Raw genomic sequence first — 23,196 nt, 5'->3', positions numbered from 1 at the left:
AAGTGGTTTTCGACGAGGCACGATTCGGGAGGGGAGTTTCGATGCTGTTGGTAGCGATCGAGGGTGCAAGTTCGAAACCAGGCTACGAGAGTTGTGAATTTTTTAGGTCGCTCAATATCGGAAATCTTCTTGAGGCTTAACCGCCATCTAATCCATAGCCACTCCTTATTCAACCACCGACCGAGAGGGGATTTTTACCCCCACCTGGCTCGAACTACTTACCAGGCGAATTAAAGTCGAAACACGGCCGTGAATGTTCATTAATCGAGTCGATATTAACTTCTCTCTGGGAGGGTTGAAATTTTCAGAAAGAAGGGAAAATAACATCGTAAATAATCGAGGACCTTGCAGCAAGAGGGGTGCAGCTCCATCTTTACCAACTTCGAGTAAATTAGGAAAAACTGTTTACAAAATTATTTAACTTAGGTAACATTAAAAAGAGAGACCACTGATTGAAAAATATATTTTTTCACAGAATAAATAGTAGTTACTCAGTTGACAAGTTTATATTTCTGTTTTTTTTGGCGAAAAAATATTCCATAATATAAATGTATCTACTCCTATTTTTATTTAGTTGCGATAAATTTGTTATCGGATTTGCATCAAACGTGCGCGGCTCGGTGTAGAATTTTGTTTGCGTTTATTACAGGTCATAACTCGAGAACTGTAAAAAATGGAACTGCATCGAATTAAAACAGCAAATGGAAAACAGTGGTCGCAGCCGTTGTAACATTACAGTCCCCGAAGTACTCAGTTACCAATTCTTGTTTATATAATAACCAAGCACATCCCCGAGTCGCTCGCCTGTTTATTCGCGGCCTGGAAGTCCCTGAACCGAAGTACACCAAAGAAACCAGAGAAAGAATGGGCCATTCTCGGGAATAGCTTATGAATGGATGGAAATCCATTTAGATGGAGCATTACTGCACTCGCTGGAGGCCGTAACGCTCATTGTCTGCAAATGTCCCGAGTCATTTATCGGAATCGAGGATAAAACGAAAGGGAACGAAGGGGGGGGACCTATCGGTACCGCGGACACGGAGGAATTTTCAACACCTTTGCTGACGGAATACAAATGTATCGGGGCGCGCGCCGGCGTAATGACAATCGCGTTCCGTTGCGACACAGCGCCGAGATTACGTGATATCACGTTTATAGGGAACGTTATGGTAATTTAGCGCGGCAGCGTGTATTCTTGAGGATTATCGTGTTCATTGTACAGCCGGCCATTTACTGCTCACTCTCGGCGACTCGCAGCGATCAACTGGGGCGCAATTTGTTATTGGGAACGCCGGACCGTCTCGTTTTCCATGTATTAATATTTAACAAGCGCGGAGAGCCGTGCCCGTTGAAAGCTGGATCGTGAAACGCGCGAGATGATCGTTGCCGCTTTTACGTGGTGGCATTCCTGCTGAGCAATTCAACGAAAGCGATTCAGGATTGAGAAACAAATCACGGGATGGGGAACCCGAGGCCCCAGAACTCGACGAAGTGAATTGTTCGAGTCGATAAGCTCGGAAAATGGGGGTTGTTCGATGGTACCGTTAAACAGTGGCTGACGCCGTTAGGAGCAACGCTCAGCTGCCCATTTTGATGGTGCAACTGTCCGTTGCAATTATGGGATACTACCACTGATTAGGAAGCAGCACCTCTCGAGTATCGTTCCAATAGAACCGATACCACTTGGCAAGCCAGAGGGGCGCGATAAAATTGACGTGGAAAATGTCACTCAGTCTACCTAATTGCGTGGACGTGGTCCTGCTCCCAATTCATTACTGGCTTCCCGTTAGAAGAATAACTTTCCGTTTGACGCGTCTATTTGGAAGGGAACTGCAGCACACCGGCAACTTTTCAGACCGTACTATCGGTCAAAGTTTCATGCAGGCATTCGCCGAGGTAACCGCGAGGCGTTTTGGTATTTATGCGCCTCATAGTTCGGTTAAACTCTGTCACATGGTCCAGAAATATGTTAATAACCAGCCATTCGTGTGCCGGACGCGAAACTGCTATTAACGTTCAACCAGCCATTTCAAGTCGCATTGGTGTGGTCGCCTTTGAGCATAATTCAGTGAAGATTCGCGGATATTACGCTGCCATTTTCTCAACCCTCTCGAATAGGATTATCGGTGTGATTCGTTATAAAAGGCACTGCACACTTCAAACAGCATCCGGCACGGTTTCTCGCGGCTGTCGTTAAAATTTCACCATCGGCATCGCCATATCGCATTAAAAGCTACCGTGGCCAGCGAAGCCGCGCAGACATTTAATCTCGTGTTTTGGAGAACGATCCGCCGAGCGGCGGTGTGCATTTCTTTCGGGGGATTCGGAATCGGAGAATCTCGGTTCCGCAACAGGCGAGATATTCAACGCGGGAGTCGGTAAATATGGTTTACGAGCGTGGCCACTATTTCCTATTAACGCTTTCAACACTGAATTATGAAACATGCGTAAAGTACCGCTCGTAATTGGAAATAAATTACGAGTAAACGTTCGTGCAGCCGCGTAAAAGCGTTCGCCGACCAAATTGTTATTTCTGCAGAAAATTGCGCCGGTTACTGTCCCGCGCCGAATCAAGGCGATTGTTTTATCGCGCGGCGTTATCTTTGCGACGTGCCTCGCTCGAACGTGGAGCTTCGTTAATTTCGCCGCAGTCCATCAGGATTGCGCTCCGAGAGAAATCGCAGCGTTCCGAACGAGATTCGTCGTACTTTTAGTCTTCGTGAAAGTCGATTTTTTTTTTCATTACTCCGGCATAATATTCGATCGCGACAAATTTATATCTACTGAATAAACATGTCCTGCGCTGAAACGTGCCGCGCTGTCTGCCGTTGAAATTTCCTGCCCGGGAAGAATTGTATAATTATTCTTCTTGCCGCGTGCCTCCGAGGGCTTTCGGCGCCCTTCTTTTTCTCGCTCGCTCGTAGCTCTAATATTTCGCGATGAAATGCAAAAGCTCGCATTACTGGGCCGGCGCGCGGAGGAATAAAAATCGATAGCCCCTACGGGAAATCGGGTTTGTGTTTTCGAATTGTGTGCCCGGCGATCTGACAAGCGAAAAATCCTGCTCGCGCGATGTGTGCCCTCCTTGAAAAGGATGATTCGGCGTTCGTTTGTTCGGCAAACGAATAAACGGTTTTAAACGGAGGTATATTCGCTAGACAGAGCCGCGATCCCGTGGAAATTATTTTCTACCGACGCCGACCAACTTTTTTTTTCGAAACGTGAACGGTGAACAAAGAGCGCTCTGTAAATCACTGGGCGCGTGTGCTCGCGCGGGCGGAAGTGCATTGGAAAATAAATATAATAATTTTGAAAGCTCGGGTCGCGAACGAGGTAAATAAATACGCGAACTCGCAGGCCTTTCAAATTTCCGACAAAGTTAGTTGCGTTACAGTGGTTAACGATTTTTATCAACTTTCCGCAGACCTGCTTTTAGATTCACTTAGTTCCGCGGAAGAGTGGAAATAGAAACAAAGCTTTTGGCTAAATAGTCGTCTAGGATTAGCCGACCCGCTATCTCCAGGTGCATGTGTTGTTTATCAATTACAGAGGCTTTCCATTTCCTTCAGGCGGCAAGAACTTAACGAGCGATCGAATTATTTATGAAACGTTAGCGCTCACGAAAGCGTAACAGGGCAGATTTCGAGTTTCGCGGCTCGCGTTGTTTACTTATACATTCTGGGAATTACGCAAGCCCGATCCAAGTGTTTCGCGGGGAATGAAGTTTTCTAAGACCTGGTTAAATGTAGCGCAGTGTTGGAGGGGGATATCGCTGATGCCACTTTCAAACGTCGGACGTCTCATTTTCGTATTGATCGAACCGTCAACTATGCTCGCGTAAACGCGCAGTTTCGCGAGCAACCAACAAAGAGAGCTCGAGTTGCAAGAATTCCCACTTCCTCGGTAGTTTCTCTGCTTTGAGAAACGGAGATCCACGACATCTTCGGCTGTCGAATCTATTCTCTTCGATGTAAAAGCGGAAATAAGAGGACTCCTAACGTCAAGCGTTCCCTGCTGACAGATCTGCTTTCATCTCTTGCCTCGAGAGCCGCAGGTATAAGGGAACGTTCTCCTAACCAAAAACGAGAGAAACTTAAGACTACAATACGCTCCTCTTCAGCTTCCTTGATGCGCGATATCGATACAACCTTACCCGCGAACCAAGAAATCCCAGGCGTCTACATAAAAATGCGAGAGAGATTGCATATCGTGACAGAGATAGCAGCATCTTTACTTCTAAGAATTATATTGGTACTAGCTGCGTTTCTTTATTCTCAGAAGATGCCGGATTCCTCGAAGGTGTTACACTTTTTAAAATGGAATACATTTTACCCGACAAACCGTATAGTCCTTAAAATATGCTCGGTAGTCGTCGCGGAAAGCTCCCTCCTCCAGGGGAAGAATGAAGTATTCGCGAGCGTTGAATTCCTCGGCGCGGAAATTGCGAAAAATTTCGACGCCATCGGGACGTGCGCACTTAAATGTAACAATACGGTACCCCGCCTCCCCTGCCTCCCCCCCCCCCCCCCCGTGGCAGTGTCGTCATTGGATTTGCTGGATCTGTGTTGATAAAATTCGTCGCGGGGGCGGATATCCGTGCGGTGAGAGTATCGACGTGTGCCGCGCGTATGACAGAAAACAGCGAAGTGTAGCGGGCATAAAAGACGGGAAAGAGGATTCGCGGAACGTCGGGAAGATAGAACGAGGGGTAAAAGCCGAGAAGAAGATTGCGGGAAAAGCGTGTATCGATCGCGTGCGGCTGACAGCCGCTTTTCTTGAAACCGCATCCTCTCGATTGCGAGCCGAAACCCGCTGCAGGAACAAATCTGAATCGTTCTTCAACGATCCCCTAACCCCCCCACGCGCCGGGAGGGGAAATCACCGTTGACAAATGAAGAGGAAAACGCCGCAATAAATTGACTAAAATTCAACGCTCTCGTTCGGCCTCGGCTCGCCGGCACGGTATCAGCGCTTTTTAGCCTCTACTCGGTTTACAGCGTCGCAGAAATTCAATTAACGCAATTGCAAGGGGAATGAAAAGCCGTGGATCTGCTTTGAATCCCGCGACCCGTCGCGCTTCGCGTTTTCATTTCGAACGCTTTGCTCATGGGAAAAATGTACCTGCTTTTTTTTTTTACGGCGCAAAATTAAATAACAATTATTTAAAAGCACGATGCATGCTGGAATTTATAAAAGTCGGCTCACAGTAGGATTTCGTGATAAAGCCGGGGGATATTGAACTCTGAGCGTCGAGGACAGTTGAAGTGTATGGGGGGGAGCAGGAAATGTCACAAAACAGCGTTATCGCGAATATTAAGTTTCTTTACTTTAGTCCAGTATGGTTCAATGAATTTAATTTTCTTTTATAATTTTCTTCTTAAATAATTCCTTGCTTTATCCTGACGACAGAAGCTTATGCCTAAATCTTTAACGTTACCTTACGGAGGCGGGATGAACTTTGTAACCCTTTATGACTTGACAGCTCTGTAGTGCCTGTTGTCATCAACAAAATATACTAAATCGCAAAATTACGAAAAATGGACATTCCCGGTTTCACCGTACCCTTCAGTTATTTGTTTTGTTACGCGATATAGGTACAGTGACTCGCATTAATATTCGATTAAGGTCTGGAATCGCGAAAATTCCCGAAATCAGCGATTTTCGACCTTATTCTGCGATCTTTAAACGTTTGTAGCTCGCAGCAACGTTAACCAATTTTGATGAAATTTTAGGCACGTATACAACTTACTACAATCTACAAACGTTTTTTTTTTTGAATTTTCATTACAAGCCCACAAAAAAAAAGTTTAAAAATCGACCTTTACTATTTTTTACTATTTATTGCTATTCCGACCAAATACATTTTTTTTTCAAAACGACCAAATACGTCATTTAGCAAACTAATCCTTCTAGCTTCTAAAAAAAACTCAAGTCGTTTGGACCAATTCTAAAAAAGTTATGCGATTTTAAAAAGTGTCCGAATATTAATGCGAGTCGCTGTATGTACATTTTTAACGTATCTACATAATCATTTCTGGGATAGATATAACATGAGTCCCGAGGAGGAACTCCGAAGGTGAGTACAGCAGCGTTGCGAGACGTCAGATGGTACCTACCACAGTTTTTTGATTCTCACTCAGACTCATTGCAAACATTTCCTTCGCATTACGAATTGGCCGCGGACGTGTTTCGGTAAGTGGGGGACGATCGCTTTGACCGTTATCCATATGTTGTCGCTGCTCGTGAAATGACGGAGAGTAGCGGGGCCGACGCTCGATAATTAGGCGTGTTGACATTGGTCGTGGACGTACATACCTGTAGGTGTACGGGGGTGAACCGACAGAAGGTGGGCCATCGAGCGACGTCCTTCGATCCCTCTGGATTAATTGACCTCCCCCGGCTGGACATCCCTTTGACGCGCCGTTCCGGTTACGCGCGCCGATTATTTCCTTTTACGCGGGGGAACGAAGGGGTTCGATGTATGCTCGATTCGTCCGCTTTTATTTCGGCACAGTTCCGGGTGGCACGCGTTCGTCGGTAGACCCCTAGCGCGTTACAAACGAGTGGTGTTCATTAAATTTTAATGAAGTCTCGCTGCGCCCGAACCGGGATTGTTTGCTGTTAACAGGTAAATTAGATTTTTTGCGATTTAATGGTAAGGAGTCGCCCTGCTGGTAATAATCCGGGAGGTGGGGGTTGATTCTCCAGAACGACTGAAATTTAGAGAAATGTTTTTACAATTACAAATATATATTTTTCAATCATCCTTTGTGCGGTACATAGAGAGCTTTAAATATTAAAGTATCATATGGAACTAGGTCATTTGAGTGTCCCCTAATTATTTTACGCAGCGTACCCTGTAAATCTTTGCGGGCTTAAGTAAGCAATCTTTCGCGGTTGAGGGTACAGTAAATTTTAATGTAGCTTGAAATATGACTACACTGCTTGTCGCAGAAGCGCATCAGTTAATGTTAAGCTACCCACAAAATATAAATTCGCATTTTCCATCGATCATCGTGAGGTTAGCTTGCCTCGATACGTTGCACCTGCAGAGGTTTAATGTATAGCATTAATATTAATATTTTAAATGCTTGCCGCGAGCGTACGTTTAATATCTTCATATTAAGACCCTTAAGAGTTACTGTGAAATAATTTACTTTCACCCAAGGCACCACGTGGCTAAGGGCGTAATACCCACGCGTAAACAACTGCGGCTCCTGTGTATGTGTACGCACATTCTTTAGAAACGAATATTTTACCCGAGTATTTACCTTCCCGTCGTTAGGATTCTGCCAGTATACCTACACATGCTTTCTTTACTCGTGTCCATGGAACGCGAGATTTTCCCCTAAAACAATCCGTAGTTAAATGCAAACATGAAATCTGTAAACACTTGTCTAACAAGGGAAGTTAGGCAACCCGGAAATTCAGAAAATTATGTAACTGTGTGTGTTCAAGTAGAGTAGCTCATCCGTAATACAACCCTATTTTTTGTTGGCACCGTAGTGAGGTTTTGGGGGGTGAAATCACCCCTTGAAAAATATGCAGAATTTTATCTTTCGTGGAATATCTCGAGACTGGTGAGAGATTTCGAGAAGAAGTTTAAACAAGCGTTGCATTTTCTTTATATCTACAAAACTGTGCAAAACTAATTATAAAATAATCCATACTTTTCAAGTTACCCCCGCCAGCAATCCTTAATTCGATAATTATTTTTACTCAGTTTTGTTGATATAAAAAAGATGCAACTTCTGTTTCAACTTCTTTCCGGTGACTCTCACCGTTCTCGAGATATTTTACTCTACTACGGATTTTCGGGTTGCCTAACTTCCCTTGTAAAACCAGCATCGTATTATCTCTTACTACGTTGTTCATCAACCGACTAAACTTCCTCATAAACCAACGATTGCATTCTTCACGTAACTCTCGAATCTACAATGGTACAGTCCAATAAATCCATTTCTTGGATATCCTGCTTATCAATACGATTCGTACCAAGCATCGCGAATTCTCGTACCCGACCGCGGATCGTTCCACTGAATGAAAATCCGCGAGCCAACTCGCGCCAGCACCGTGATCAAACATTCGCCAGCGAAACAGGAAACGCGTAAATTAATCACTACAGCACCTTTGTTCCTGCTACGAGAGAAAAAGTGGCGGCCCGGGAATTGGCGTGATGGCGCGTGTTTCCGCGCGTGCGCTCGCACCGCTATAACACGTCGTTACTCCAATTTTCCGAGTGGCAAAAAAGGGAGGAAAGTGAAGGGCAAAAAAGGTGCCGTAACGAGCTTCCATTTCGTCTTGATGGTCGCATTAGCCACGTTTCAATAGGCCAACCGAGCGCAGTTGTTTTGCCATAACCATTGTTCCTCCGCGCCTGCTCTCTCTCTCTCTCTCTCCCTCTCTCGTTCTCCACCTCCCTCGGCGAGACACGGTGGAAGGAGAGAAAGAGAGAGGACGTGTTCTGGAGCGAAAGTGTGCTGCAACGCCCCTTCCGCAACGTCGACGGCGTATTAGCACCAGGAATGCAAATAATTGTTCGCTGCAGTGTATACAGGGTGGCGAAAGCAACCCTGGAATGTAAATAGAGCCGACTTCTTGGTGGCCGCGCCACGAACGCAGGGCTTTCTAGCTCGCTGGTCGATGTATTGGACCTCTCCTTGAGCGTGCAGACGCGAGTGTCGGTCTCTTCGTGTTCCCGTACGTGCGGCAACGGGAAGCCTCGGCATCCCCGCAGTTTCCTCGGTTACCACGGCACCCCTTCAGCCCGCCGAATCTCGCCGACCGTTTGATTTTCATTAACGTTCCCCGTCAGGGGTGGGACATCGATGACTCAGGATGCTGTGCAGAAACGAAACGATGCGCAACGGTGTGCTCTCGCGTAGACCGCGGCCCAGGCACGATCAATGCGAATGCACGATATTTCCAAGCGAAAAGCGAGATTCGTGCGCCCCCGGGGACGAAGTTCGAAGCGAAACACGAAGGAACCGGAAGGCAAGAGCGGTGGCGCGGCCGTCAGTTTTCTTACGCGGCGCTTCTAAACGCGAGGAGGGAACGTTCGGCAGAGGGCAATAAAGTATCGCATCTCGTCGCGCGACGCGATTAATCGCCGCCCCGGCAAGAATTAATTGCCCGAGCAGCGATAATTTATCGCCGCGAGCCGAGCGGCGATATTTTACGCGGGGTGTATTTTTCGTGGCCTCGGGCTCGCGCGCGATAACCTACGACCCGCTTTCCCATAACAAAAACCGCACGAGGAAATCTCCTGGGAGATCCTTTGGCGGCCGATCGCCGTCTCGCTCTTCCCCCGTATGAAAATGGCGAGCCGCATTTCCGCGGGATTCGCACGACCGTCGTTGACCTTATCGTTTCGCGTTTAACCTTGCTCCCGCGTCTCCACGATCGCAGATAAAGTATGCACGAGGCGCGTGCACGGAGCTTTGAGCGTTTATCGCGAGACGTCTTAATCCCTTGGAAACCCAAAATGCTCGTTAAATATTGATCGCGCGTTAGCCTCCGCGGGGATGCTTCCGCGGCCCGTTAATTTCAAGGCTTTTTTACCTCTCGCGGTGCCGTGGACATTCAGGCTTGTCACCGAGTCTGGGGGAGGGGTATAAAATTGCAGGCGTTGTGCTATCCGCAGTGATTGCACCGATACTGCGCGTGGGACGAGATCAACCGATCCTTCAAGGCTAATGCGAACCAAGCGAAGTGGTTCTATCTGTGATGTATTAAAACGATTAATATTCATGAGAATTGATTGACGTAATTACTACTATTGGGCGAAGGAAAGGAGCGAGCGGAGCCTGCGCTCTTTCAACATTATTGCGGTTCGGAAAAGTGACGTTCGTCAAACTTAATTTAAGCGGTTACACGCCATCCGGAGACGCTCGAAATAGCATCAAATTAGAAGAATTTTTTTTAATGATACTATGAGGTTGAAAATTATTCTTATACTTCTTGTGTTTAGGGCATGTATTAATGAATATATGGTATAAATATTGTACAGAAATATTAAAAACTGGCCGAGTTATGTGTTGTCATTTTTTCAAATTGGCTAGCAGCACAACTTGAACAATTTTTATCCGATTCGCTTGAAATTTGAATAGCATCTGCCATAATTAATTATCTACAGATTCATTAAAAACTCTTTTGCTACAGGCAAATTTAGACTCAATTTGGGCTGAAAATTTTAGGCAAATTCTTCGGCTGGAACTATTCTCTTCAAATGTCCACCATTTTCACAGAAATCAATATTTTGTCAAATCGCTATGTACTTCTGTAGTAAATGTCAGGTAAATAATGAAAATCTTCGGTTTTTTATCCTACGTCAAACTACGCGGGACTTCCACTGCATTTTGTTTTAAAAAAAATAGTTACAATTTTTTGTTATATACCATAAGGCATGTAGAGTAAAGCCCTTAAAAAAAGTGTTTGCATTTGTTTTCTACTTCCGCCTCAAAAAATCCTGAAACAAGACAACGTTGACGCGAGCAAAAATAATAATCGTACGAAGCATAAAATTGAATTGTAACGCATGTTATTTTTCGTGTTCACTAACATTCTTGTGCTGTCTGTTTACAGAAATTGCAGACGATCGGCGAGGACTTTTGCGGCCTGGACGTGAACACACCTTTAGGAGGTGGAGACCCAATAGCGGCGACCCCTGTCCTCACTTTCGATACCCATCTCACCGCAGTCGCCGCCACCTCCACCGGCGACTACACCGTCGTCTTCGTAGGCACCAACGAGGGTCACCTAAAGAAGGTCAGATCACGATACTCTGTTACTCTGTATCTGTTTGATCGAAGAATCGCGGGAGGTACTCTCGAACGGTACCCGCCTGTTTCATTAGACCAGCCTGGTACGTTCGTTATCTCCTCCGTGCATATTTCCCCCGAGTGTGTCTAATTCTTCTCCGCATCGACTTCCCGCTCGTTCACCCTGTACTTTCGTGCTCTTTGACCTTTTGCACCCGGATAGCGCGTCGACTCTTTACACACCGCGAGCACTTGGCGCTTGCGTTCTATTTTTTCCTACACTCTTGGTATTCCTGGCGCCGAGGGGTTCGCTGCGCCTTTCACTGTCGAGAATCGTCGAGTTGCCGCGAATATAGAATTAAGAACGCACTAGGGATGGAGGAGATCGATAAAGGATTTCGAGGCGGCATAGTAGCTATCGGAAGTTAGGAAAAGTGTGCACCCACTGCTGAAGTCACACCAAGACAATGGATAAAGCGGGACGAATGTTCGATTCTTATTGCGAAATAGCAGATTTCAATATTAAGATTCTATTTAATCTATTTAATAGTGATGTAGGCATCCGTAATTTAATGCAAAGAACGAAGCTACTTACAAAGGGAGAACAGGGTGCGGTAGACATCGATTTTGATGAGCCTTGGCACGACGGATGTATGTTGAAAATAAGTAAATAGGTGTCCTAGAGATATTTACATGTAAATTATTAAACATTTCATGGTGACCGTGGATTAGTGGGTAAAAATCCCACACTACCCTGGCGCCCTCGGAGAATTCCCCTTTGGAGGCGTCGGGTGCCTTTTGAATATTTCCCTACGTTAAAAAAAATAATTTATAATTTCTTTATAATTTTCTTACCAAGGCTCATCAAAACCGACGTCTACCACAACCTGTCCTCCCCTTGTTAGAAGTTGTTCACTAGAAATATTCGTCTGTGTCTGACAACACGCCGACCGTTTCTACTTGCCCGCTCTACCTATAAAGTAAACGGTCCTAAACATCCTCGTCCTCCAGGACCACGAAAGAAACTTTCCCTCAGTTTTTACTCGCTATCTTCCCACCACGATCTCCACTATAACTTCCACCGTACATGATCGTATTACCACGCTATTAGATCTAGGAAAAGATCGACTCCATCGCATGGCACCCTCGCGAAACAAAAGTCTCGCATCTTATTTGCCTTTACACGCATTAGCCTGTAACACTTTTGATTTTACACCCCCTACAACCACGGGGACCCATCGTAACGAGTCGAAACCATTACCACCCTAGCCCAGCGCCTCTCTTTCTCGCGCCGGGCATAATTAATCCCCAATTGCTCCCGCTGCGGCGAAAGTAATCACAATATATATTAATGCAAACGACAGAATCGGGGCTACAGCGAAATCCGCTTTCTACCAGCGTTTCCATTAGCCTCTCGCGGCTCATGGGTAGCCATTACGGGATATCGTTGCACGCGAAGCGTTAACGCTTAACGAGGCTAATGGAGCCCGCGGACTCCGTCTCCAGCTTCGCGAACTTCGATGGCTCTCTGGCCACGCGGTCTGGACACGATGGATCGAACGGCAAAAAGCTCCACTGTACGCCCACGCGCACGCACTTACGCTCGCCAGCGTGCGCGCGGCGTGGACTTCCTCGATCATTCTGGCGCGGGATCGTTAAATTAATCGTGATCCGCGCGCGATTATCCGCCGCGCGCACGATGATCGTGAATCAAACGGCGTGCAAGCGTAACGCGAGCTGTGTAATTGGCTCCGCGATGCGAGGGGAGAACGGGGAGAGAAAAAGTGCCGCGAATAGTTACAAAATTATGGATCTCGCCACGGACAAGAAAACTCTGCCGACGGATCGTTAACCGGCTGGATGCTGCGTTTCCAGGAACGCGATATCTCCCGTTGGCCCCCCCTCGAATCTGTCGTAATTAATCACGATTATCGGGGCTAAATCCTCTCCGATTTCTTCCGGTTGCCTCCGCGGTCGGTATCGCTGTATTTTCAGAATTGTGTTACACGATAGCGGTGGAAATCGTTTAGCCGCAGGGCTCGGTGAAAAGCGACTACTTAGATTCTAAGATTTGAATGGCAATAGCGTCCTTTCCGTGGGCAATTAGATGGCATTATCGCTATTCAATAACCGTATCGATTTATTCCACTTTCTTGCCCATTTCGGCGATTTCAGTGCGCGGCGAGGAAACGGTCGCGGTCGTTTAGCCAGCCATAACTTCGTGACTCGAAGCCACGGGGATAAATAATTCATTGGAAACGCGATGTTAATGCGTGTAACGTTCCGCGAACTCCCTCCTAATATCAGACGAGTCTATGCCGATTAATCAGAATCGCCGGGGCTAGAGTCCCGCCAATTTGTTCCGCAATCACGCGTGAGGACGTGGCTCTGTCCCTGCCATAGGTGATTCGAAATGGCCAGCAATGATCGGGCGATCATGGATCCGGCTGCGTGGCCATTAGCCACGAGGTGTATCGTTATTGCCCGATCCGGGTATTCCAGGAAAACCGTTGGCCGAGCAGAGCGCGGCTTTCTTCCAATTAATCACAATTACAGGCTCGAAATCTTCTTCAATTTGCTCTGCGATCTCCCCGCCTCGGACACGACCCTCCTGCCCGCGCGCGTTTGTCTCTATCTCGTCGTGATCGTTAAATTAATCCTAATCGGCGCGCCATTATGCGGCTCCCATTTACATACCGGGACGGGATTTTTGTCGTCGAGACTGGCATTCGTTAGCGGCTCGGTTAAGGAAAATGCAAAACCCCGCCGCCCGGGAAAATCAAAGTACGAAAAGGGAATTTTATCCCTTGAAGGGTCTCCTCTTACCCCCACCCTCGGAACGCGGAGAATTTGCAAGTTAACGAAGTTTCGCCCTGGCCCCGTCCCGTTATTCATCGTGATTAATTAAAGCCCGCCCCGTGGCCGTGGATCGTCCGCGGGCTTCGATTATAATTATCTGTGTGCAAACGCGAAACTCAAATAGCTCCGCGATGCGAGCGCAAATACGCCGTGCAAATTCACTGAAAGGAACGCCCGGGACCGTGCTCCTCTTTGAGCGGTTCAGCGATTCTGGCTATTAAAAATTTACCGACGGGGGCCCGTAGAGGCGGGCGGGATGTTGATTAAGAGATGAAGATCAATGGGGAGAATGCGTGGAATTAAATTCCCAACGTTACCATTGTGGGGGGGTGTAGAAAAACATGCTTGCATTTCTCTGTTGGAGCGTAAGCGTAACAATTCTAAATCCCGGGCCTGCCGACTGTTACTCCACGGTGTTTCCTTAAGCGACGCTTAATTACAATCTTTTACAAGATTCTTCAAGATTCCATTAAACAACTGTTAAGAATTAAATTACAATTTACGAGAATGAAGTAAGTGCGGTTAAGGTAATATGTCGACATTATGCATTCCAGAACTGGAAACTTATCACAGTCACCGTGGCTCAGAAAGTACACGTTAAGAAATAATGAAGCGCAGTTTCTTTAATTGAAACAAAGAAACTTGAGCACGAAGAGGCCCATTAATTTTGTTTACTCGGACGTTCTAATCGAATTTTCTACACTAGCTCGAAATTCCATGCCATTGAGCAGGCAACGTTTTGCTGGCCAGGGAACGCTCCGAAGCGTAAATGACAGTCGGGAATATCAAACACGAATTGCATACCAGCTAATTGATTCCGTAACATTCGACAGCAAGAAATGCTCTTCAAATGCAACGCATTTTAACGTCATTTAACCGAGCGATTGTGTTGCAATTCAGTCGCCGCAGCGCGATGACTAATTTCCCTTCACGGATAAGCAAGATTGCGATAAACATGTTAATTAGAATTTCTCTGTACGCTCTGTAACTGCTGCGCCGCTATCAAAGCGAATATGGCTGACCTACTTCAATTAATTGTCTACTATTCAGATAATAGACATTCTTTTTTTCCGCAGAGCCCAGCTTACTGCGCTCCATACGCGGTCCAGCTCTGCTTTAGCAACCGGGTTCCCATTTACAGTAAAAACTTTTTGTTACATCCTCGGCTCTCGCGTTTCTTCCATTTCGCGGAAGCTTTACACGTCTCGCTAACAAAGCTGCGCTACACGCGTATCCTCGTCGAGCTCGTGTCTTCTACCACCTTCTTACCGTCCTCGCGCAAGTCGATTCCCTCCGCGGTGGCGAGTTTATCGGGCAGGATTTATGGGCTCGATTTTTAAGTAATCTTTCGAGAGCTCGATGTTCCCCAGCTCTCCGGGGACGTTCTCTCGCGGCGAGCTCGTTGATTCCGTTCAAGCTCTCTAGATAGCGGGCCCTTTAAAACGGATGTTTATTGTAACCGATGGCCGTTAGTTTTACGGCGCAGGTGTTGCCGCTTATCGGCGGCGACGAGAGTGGCAAACTGATGCTGGATGAATATTTCAGCGATATTTATGGCGAAACGGCCGGCGTAATTCGGTTCCCGCTCGCCGACCGAGTTTCAATTACCCTCCCGATCTCGCGAATGTTCTTAAACCGACTATACACAGCGAAAGAGATAGAGGGAGAGTGGGCGAGAGCGAGAGAGAAGGGGATCGATCGATCTGGATTGCTTTTCTTCGGCGTTCGACAGACACGAAAGAATGCTTTCGCTTCCCGACGACAGTAATTGCAGTAGTTTAGTCTACAATCGTAGTTCGAAGAAGTATCGACTGCCCCTTAAGAATGTAGAGGCGGGTCGGAAACAAAGCGGGACTTGCTACAAAGCAACGTTAAAATTAAGAATAATACTGCTTAATCCAACTTCTCAACACCGTCCATTGAACTGCGATTCTATGCTAATTACTCTGCTGGAGTCGACAATACGACTCTGACCTATAACAGAGTTGCGTCTGAAATCTGAATTACTTCGGTTCGCGATACCCGTCTTCCGGCTTCTGGCTTCCACATCTAGAAGAGGCTCCGAGGCCCCCAAGTGATGACCCCGCATACTTTGATCGAGGCTACTGTGAGAAACGTAGTAACCGTAGAGCTCCAGGATCGGTTTTTCCACTGGACTATAGAGCCTTCACCAACGGCGTCGATCGACCGCGTTAATTGTCCCGGATGAAGCTGGACGTGATCGATAATCGTCCTGCGCGACACACTGTTTATCATTGCGTTGATCGCGATGGCCAGCAGAGAAGCGGCGCGCATCGCCGCGCCGTTGAGACGGCGTTGATTCATGACTCGCCCCGTCCCGGAAGGTATTAATTAATGATCGCCCTCTTCTACATATACGGCAGCGCGAGGCTTCGGGTCGCGGTGAAAGGTTATCCGGGAGGTACTTAAACGCGCCTGCTGGCGACCATTGCCCGCTCGTCCTCCGGAGGAGCCCTTCCGTTTATTACTTCGATTGTCGTGCGATCGAGCCCCGGGAACCGGTCCCTGCTGTTCGTTCAACCTGGTAACGCGGACGCGAGTAAATCAACCGGTAGTTGAGGCCCGCTGAAAGGTAGCTTGAAATTATTGAATTAACATAGCGTTTAGCGTAAGACGAAGTGGACAAGTTGCTCTCTAAGTCGATTAATATCACATTGTTGGCGCCACAGGCGTTCGGATGATAGCATGATTCGTTTCGAGTGGTTCGCTTCGCGAAACTGGTAATATTTTAATTATTCTTCTAATAAACGGTGTTAGAAGCTCGCGAGTGTAACTCGCGAAGAGGTGGATTTTAAATTTTCTCGATAGATCAGTGGTCAAAATGCTGGAAACCACTGGAGTGTCAGTGGCCTCGGGTAGCTTACCCCGGGCGATCGAATCAATTCCAGTTAGACGAAATTCACGAGCAGTGTTGGGATGCCGAGTAAATGCGATTGTCCGAGGACATCCGCAAATTAGTAAGCATCTTTTGTTATTGGATTTCCATCAGCTTGAACGGGCTGCGTTGCTGCTAGGCGCCGGAGTACTCTTGATGATATTATTTAAAGGAGAGTTATTTGTAGAATCGCAAGTGGGATTTAGTTACTTCGGAAGGTACTCGAGTGCCACGTCAGCTGTATTAAGTATGCTTCAAATTCAAATAAAGCACCCGATTCAATTTGTCATGTCATTTTAATGCCGACATGATCATTGTCAAATTCTTGTCCCCGTTTTGGGGACAGTTCTCTAAAAGTAGGTACTCTGTCGAGGAGAGCCTGATTCCTTAAATCGCGTAACCTAATCTGACACGTTTCTCGGGATTCCACTATCATATGTTCCAAAATCCCTTCCTCCGTGATCCCCATTGATTAGCAATCCCGATGCATGCTGTGTGTTCTGAACAAAAGCCACAAAAGCCAGAGGAAGAGGAGCGGGGGCTGAGGAGGAAATAGGCAACGAGGAGTGAGCGACAGAGTTTAGTTGCTCCTCGGCTATAATCCTATTCAATTAAGGATCCACAAGGCAGTTTCCGTCGCGCATCTATCGCGATCGCCTAATTGCCGGCGCGTCTTCCGTCGATCTCTTAATTAATGCGCGTCTTACAGAGGCCCCCGGGGCGATTTGACGGTTGGCAAATAGCAAATCGCGGCTGATCGATCCGTCGATGTTCGTTAAACGTGGATAATTGAGCGGTACGCGCGCGCTCCCATCGTGATATTCCGCGACGACGGAATCGCACGCATCCAGTCGATCCCTTTGTGCCGCCGAGACGGGAGAGGAGAGAGATTCGACGAACGTTCTGATACGAGCGCACAAAGAAACGAGGGGTGGGTTCTGTATTTCCGGAAATAGAAAGGGCTCCATTTTCCCCTCGTCCAAGGAGCTGATAAATTTGTACGGAAAAAGTGTAGGCCCGCTCAAAGCCAGTGTAGAGATACAGGGTGCATCGTTCAAAGATATGCCCGTAGCATTTACTAGACATTAATCCCTTTACATCCCATCCGTCGCATGCTCTATTGTTCACTTGCAGCGTTGTCGAAACCGTCGAACGCACGATCTACCATTATTATATTATGCATATTCCAATATGCTATTGCCATACTGTGGGGGAATATCGGAATGTTTCTGGAAGATTTTGCTATTTAAAAATTAGCATTTCTGCATTTGCTTTAAACATCCTATCGTAGCATCGCGTCGTTTGTGATTGCACTACAACTGTGAAAATGCATACAATTTTTGTCCTTTCTCTTCTTTAATAACACGGCAGTTGATTCTGAACAACATGACCCTGCTTTCGTTAATCTTCGAATTTTCAATATTTAATTCCCAGCGAATTTTAGGATCAGTCGCTTTGCACGTGGTTTTGACAGTTCTCCCCAAGCACAGTGGAGCACGGCTGATGGGTAAGAGGATTAATACCGCGAGAGTGGTTCAGGAAGAATACCTCGCAGACACGTGACGAGGGTTAAACGGGGTTTCATTAGCGAATTTGTGTATCTAGAACGCAAGAAGTTTACAAGAAGGTTGCTCTTGTAGGCTGTCAGGTAGAGCATCCATTCCTCCTCTCCGTCTGTGCTTCTTTTACCGGGCCGGTGCGCGTAGAATTAAAGCTCTCGTAGTAACGCTGAGGATTCCGGAGTTTGTTTTCGAACAGGCGTGGGGCCTGTTCGTGCTCCAACTTTTTCTTGCCGCTGCAAGAATGCCGGCGTCACGGTGAAGTTGAACGTCGCCGACCCTTATGAATTTTATGGAAATAAAGATTCTATTCTTAACGAGGTCCGCCGGAAGTCGAGCGTGTGCGACTGAATATTTCATCGTTCCACGGCCGTGCTGCGTGACTGTTTAAAAGTTCGCAAGAAAAGCGGAGCGCGCGCGGGCTTCGCGATTCGAGCGAGCCCCGAAGAGGGTGTGCGGTTCGCATTATTTTTCCACGACAGTGTTGCGTCATACCCGCAGAATGCCAGCCGAGCGACGAGCCGCGGCGCGCTTCTTTCGCGCGCGGCTCCTTTAATCGAAATCGAACGGCGAACACGCAATTACTGGCGAGGTGGTCCCGCGGTTCTGCCCGAAAATTTACACGGGATGGAAATTAGGCACGACATAACGGCGAATTAATCCGACAGCATTAGGCCGAGAATCGACAGACAGTGGCGCGCGGATCGTAGATTAATTCGCGCGTCCATCAAACAAGCGACGATGCACAGGATTACGATTAATAATCGCGTCGGCCGGATCCGTGGATCGCGATTAATAATCGTGGACGCGATGCGCTTGTACGTGGTCGCGCACGCGCGTCCCCCGGAAAAGAACGGATATCGACGCAACGAGCCGATATCAATCGGATTGCTCTTCAATTAGAACGATCCATCGGGAACCGATAAGCGTCGCCCGGGCGATATATACGCGGCGTACGACGATAATAATAACGAGCGTTGTATAATATCGTCGTATTATCGGCATTACAAAAATGGCGGACGATCCGAGTCGCTTATTAGCAATATAGCCGATACTAGGACTAATTCCAATGGTAACAGTAATAATCCAATGAAATTGATTATTGAATACCGATGTCCCCGATGCTGCGCTGCTATTAATGCCGCTGCTGAACGCCCGCGCGCGCACGGTCTAGCGGGGGTTACAGGTATTAGCGGGTATTATAGATACTGGTTAAAATGATGATATAAAATTGATGATTAATACGCGGGAGTAGGCTCGTTTCGAGATTAGGATTAGAGAGGAACAAGGGGCAATCGGTTTTCCTGCTTCTAATCGATTACAGAGCATTCGCTCGGCGATTAAAATCCCCGCGATTTCATTTCTGCTGCGATATTAATGGATGGTCGATTATTTTCCAAAAGAGAATTCTTACACAGTGAAAGATTTTATGTACGTTTCTTTTATTCATTGATCGCGTAGATCTTAATATATAAAGCAGAAAGCTTCTACATGTTTGCGCGTTTGTCTGTTGCCTAAAACTTTCGAACGATAAACTCTGGGGTCACGAAATGTGCCTCGGCTCATTATATCTGACTAATCCAGATAAATGTGACAATTTTCACAGAAAAAAAATTTACAAAATTGTTTGCATAAAATCAGAATCTAAATTTCGTGCGAAGCCGAGTGGTAACAGTTAGTACAATATAAGTTCAGTGTATGTACATACTGAATGATCATGTAAGACTGCTTAGGATGACTTTATTTTATTATACGTTTATGACATTGCTGTCCACTATGCTGAAGGGTTGATGGTTTTAATTATCCAGTGAACCATTCATGGTCCAGTGATTGCACGGGTTCCGTTCGCTATTTATGAGAAAATTGAAATTCGAGTATGCGACGGGGTATTGTTGCATGTTCATTTTTCAAATACCTGATTTAGTAGAGGGGTTAAAGGTCGGGTGATTACGGTGCGGCGTTTGGGGTTTCGTATCTGAACGAAAGTAAGATCGAAGGTGGAGGTATAAAGAATTGAGCGCGCGCTTCAATCCCCGGATTTCGCTACCCCACAATGTCCTCTTAGGTTTCCATCAGGCATCGATTTTCTTATTCCCTCTCGTCGCGATTTTCTGGGTCTTCCCCTTTTCCCTTTCAGTCGGGAGATTCATTCTACCTTCGAGCGACCTCTTTCATTCATTTCTACCGCCTGGTCATCGGACCGATCAATATCTGTCCCATCAATCCCCGCCTAATAGAATATCACGAACTTTCTAATTGACATTAATTATTATCATCGATACCATGAAACGTTGAATAGACTCGGTGCATGCAAGCTTTGGCAAATGATCAACAGCACCTATCGCTTCCTTCTGCAAGGTAATTAATGATCGAATCAGCACTACGGTAAATTCACAGTGGGGGTTAAAAGAAAATCTAATTACAGACAAATCTAGCTAACTTCGATCATCATTTTCGTGCCATACATCCACGAAAATTCGATGTACCATACAGACTTTCTAAAGGAACTACATGAAATTGAGGACCTTGCAGCAAGAGCAGTGCAATTCCATTTTTCATAGTTTTTTTAGTCAAATTCTACATTCTTTGGTGCGCGTTTCATGCAAATCCGATAAAAAACAAGCGCTTTTTTGCAAATTTTGAACCCGTACCCATCACTGTATTGTGCGATATTTTTGTTTTGAGCAGCTTCAGATTTAACCAAAAAATTGCCGAAAATAGAAATAAAAACATATCAACTGAATAACCACTACTTAATGTGTGAAAATATATATTTGTCAATTAGTCTTCTCTTAACGTTAAGTCAAAGCAATAATTTTATAAACAGTTTTTTTCCAATTCACTCGGAGTTGGTAAAGATGTAGCTACCACCCCTCCTGCTGCTAGGTCCTCAATTATTAATCCACATATCTTTACTCCTTCCCAGTCACCTCGTCCATCAAGCTCCATTCTCACCGCGCCATATCCCGCAATCACAAATACACATAGTTTTGAATATTAAACAATATTGCATTCTTCGTCCATTCCCGCAAGCACCGGCGGTAATTCCCCAGAAACAAATAACCAAATACCTCTAGCGAGGTCGCGGATGTCCCTGCAGCCGAGGCATTCGATTAATTTCATCGGAGCAGAATACCATCGGTGGTAACAGTTACCTCGGCTATTCCGTCGACACGGTACCATCTCTGTCAATGGAGAGAGAGAGAGACAGCGAGAGAGGGAGAGGAGGTTGAATAGTAGCCGAGCGTGTGCTCTCCGTGGGAAACTCCGTGTACACGGGGACCTAGGGGGGCTTACCGTGCCCCGGGTTACACGCGGCTACGACGAGGCGGCGACGTCAGGAGGAAAAACGCGACGGCGGTGTATCGACGGCGGCTGGGGCGTTGCCGCGTCGCGGGGGTGGAATTTCCGCGCGGGCAACAACAATTTCTGTAGACGTTAATCGGATCGTGCCCGCGCAGGAGTTTCAATTTACCGGTGGCCCCGGTGAGGAACGACCCTTTAAGTGGGATCAGCGTACGTTGAAGGGCGCGCGGCTGATTATTGCCCTCTCCTAGGACACGTGCGTAAGGACGAGGAGCGCGGGTTAAGGGCGTCCTACCTACCCCTCTCCTCTCTGTAATGGCTTAAGCTCCGAGATTCCCAGTTAATTAATTGGTATTAACGTGACGAAGGGTGGGTGGGGGGACGAAGCTAGTCGGGGCTGGTAGGTACGTCCTGAATTTCGAAGGAAGCTCGATCGTGCATGCAGGCTGGAGGGGAAAAAAACGATACGAATTTGCATGTTAACGAGGGAAAGGGGGGGGGGAAGGGAGGATTTGGCCCGGCGATCGAACCCCCTGTCGCGTATAATCGTCCCTCGAGGAGGGTCGGGAGGGGTTGGGAGGAGGGGAGAGGACGCAGCCAAGCAGGTTAAATATGAAATTATGGATACAGCGCGAGCGAGTAGCCGATAGAATTAATTGAATCGCCGCTACGTCGGGCGTCCGGTGATTTTGGGATTCATGAAAGAACCGGGCAATCAATTTATCCGGCCTGCCGGGCAATGACGAACTCAGCCGTCGGCTAATCGGTCCTGCAGAACTGCGTGCTGCTCGAGTTTCGTTTGTAAACGGAGCTGGCTCGGTGTCCACTCCGCTTCTCGACGATCCAGCGCGAATCATTTATGCAGAACCGTCGAGAGAGACTCTTCCTATCTCGTTTACCGTCGAATCGTTCCACGAAATGCCCATCGTCCCCGCGCTTTGCGCGATATCGTATTTTTCCCGTTAATCCACACTCACCGCGCGTCCACGTTTTCGTTTCTGTCGCGCGTCCCGTTTCGAAACAACCGCCGCAATCTCGTTGCCACCGGAGGCTTTAATTTCCGCGAGACAGTGGGCGACGATTATCAAAAGCTCTCCTCGGTCGCGTCGGCACCCGGCCGGCTTCGATATATCGAACGGAGACGACCGGTTTCCATAGGGACAGGCGAAATGAAAAAAAAAAAAAAAAAAGGCGAAAGGAGAGTAGGGGGAAAAACGGGGCGAAAAGCGAGGCAGAAAGGAAACCGCATTCCACGGACGGAGAGAGGAATTCGAACGTCATAAACGAGATTCCGCGTTGTTATTTCGTTAATGCGCAATAACGGGACGCAATAATTCGGCCTCCCGAGCCCGCCTGCGCGTGGTCCTCCCTCGCTCCCGCCCCGGACAATTGGATTATAATCCTATGTTTCGATCATCTGAAAATTCCAATTAACAGTAATGTTCTTATCGTGCGAGCCCCGCGACGATAGATAGATTCCCATCGTTCGATGCCCGGAGCGAAAGGTCGCTCGATGCGATAATCCTTTCGCCCGTTCGGCCCACTGTTACGCCATAATGCGGCTAAATTAATTAATCGTGGCTGGGAGGGGCGGGAGGGGGGCCGAGGGAGAGGTATCGACGATGAGAGGGAAGATGGTGGCGCGTTATCTTGAACAAGCTGGCCACGAATGGAATTCCGCCGGCGGGGCTCTCGCCCTTCCGATCGCGAATTCGATCGACCCTGCTAACTCCCGATCGCCGCGCACTTATTAATTTACTCGCTTTAGGGATCGTTTGACCAGGTCCCGTAGGTTGTTTTATCATGCCCCTTCCTT

The 23,196-nt window shown here is 47.2% G+C and overlaps 1 protein-coding gene across 2 annotated transcripts in view; it reads left to right on the top strand.

The window, feature by feature from the left end:
- The window catches only part of Plexa (plexin A), a 240,341-nt gene that overhangs the window by 164,612 nt on the left and 52,533 nt on the right, over positions 1-23,196 (top strand). For both annotated transcript variants that reach the window (XM_076811590.1, XM_076811588.1), the window contains one exon: positions 10,585-10,767. In XM_076811590.1, coding sequence (XP_076667705.1) covers positions 10,585-10,767 — 183 coding nt within the window. The remainder of the gene's footprint in view (positions 1-10,584; positions 10,768-23,196) is intronic.

This window comes from Andrena cerasifolii, chromosome 5 (genome assembly GCF_050908995.1).
Source record: "Andrena cerasifolii isolate SP2316 chromosome 5, iyAndCera1_principal, whole genome shotgun sequence".
Classification (NCBI taxonomy): Eukaryota; Metazoa; Arthropoda; class Insecta; order Hymenoptera; family Andrenidae; genus Andrena; species Andrena cerasifolii.
Note: the sequence above shows the minus strand (reverse complement) of the source record. Positions and strands in the feature narration are given on the sequence as shown.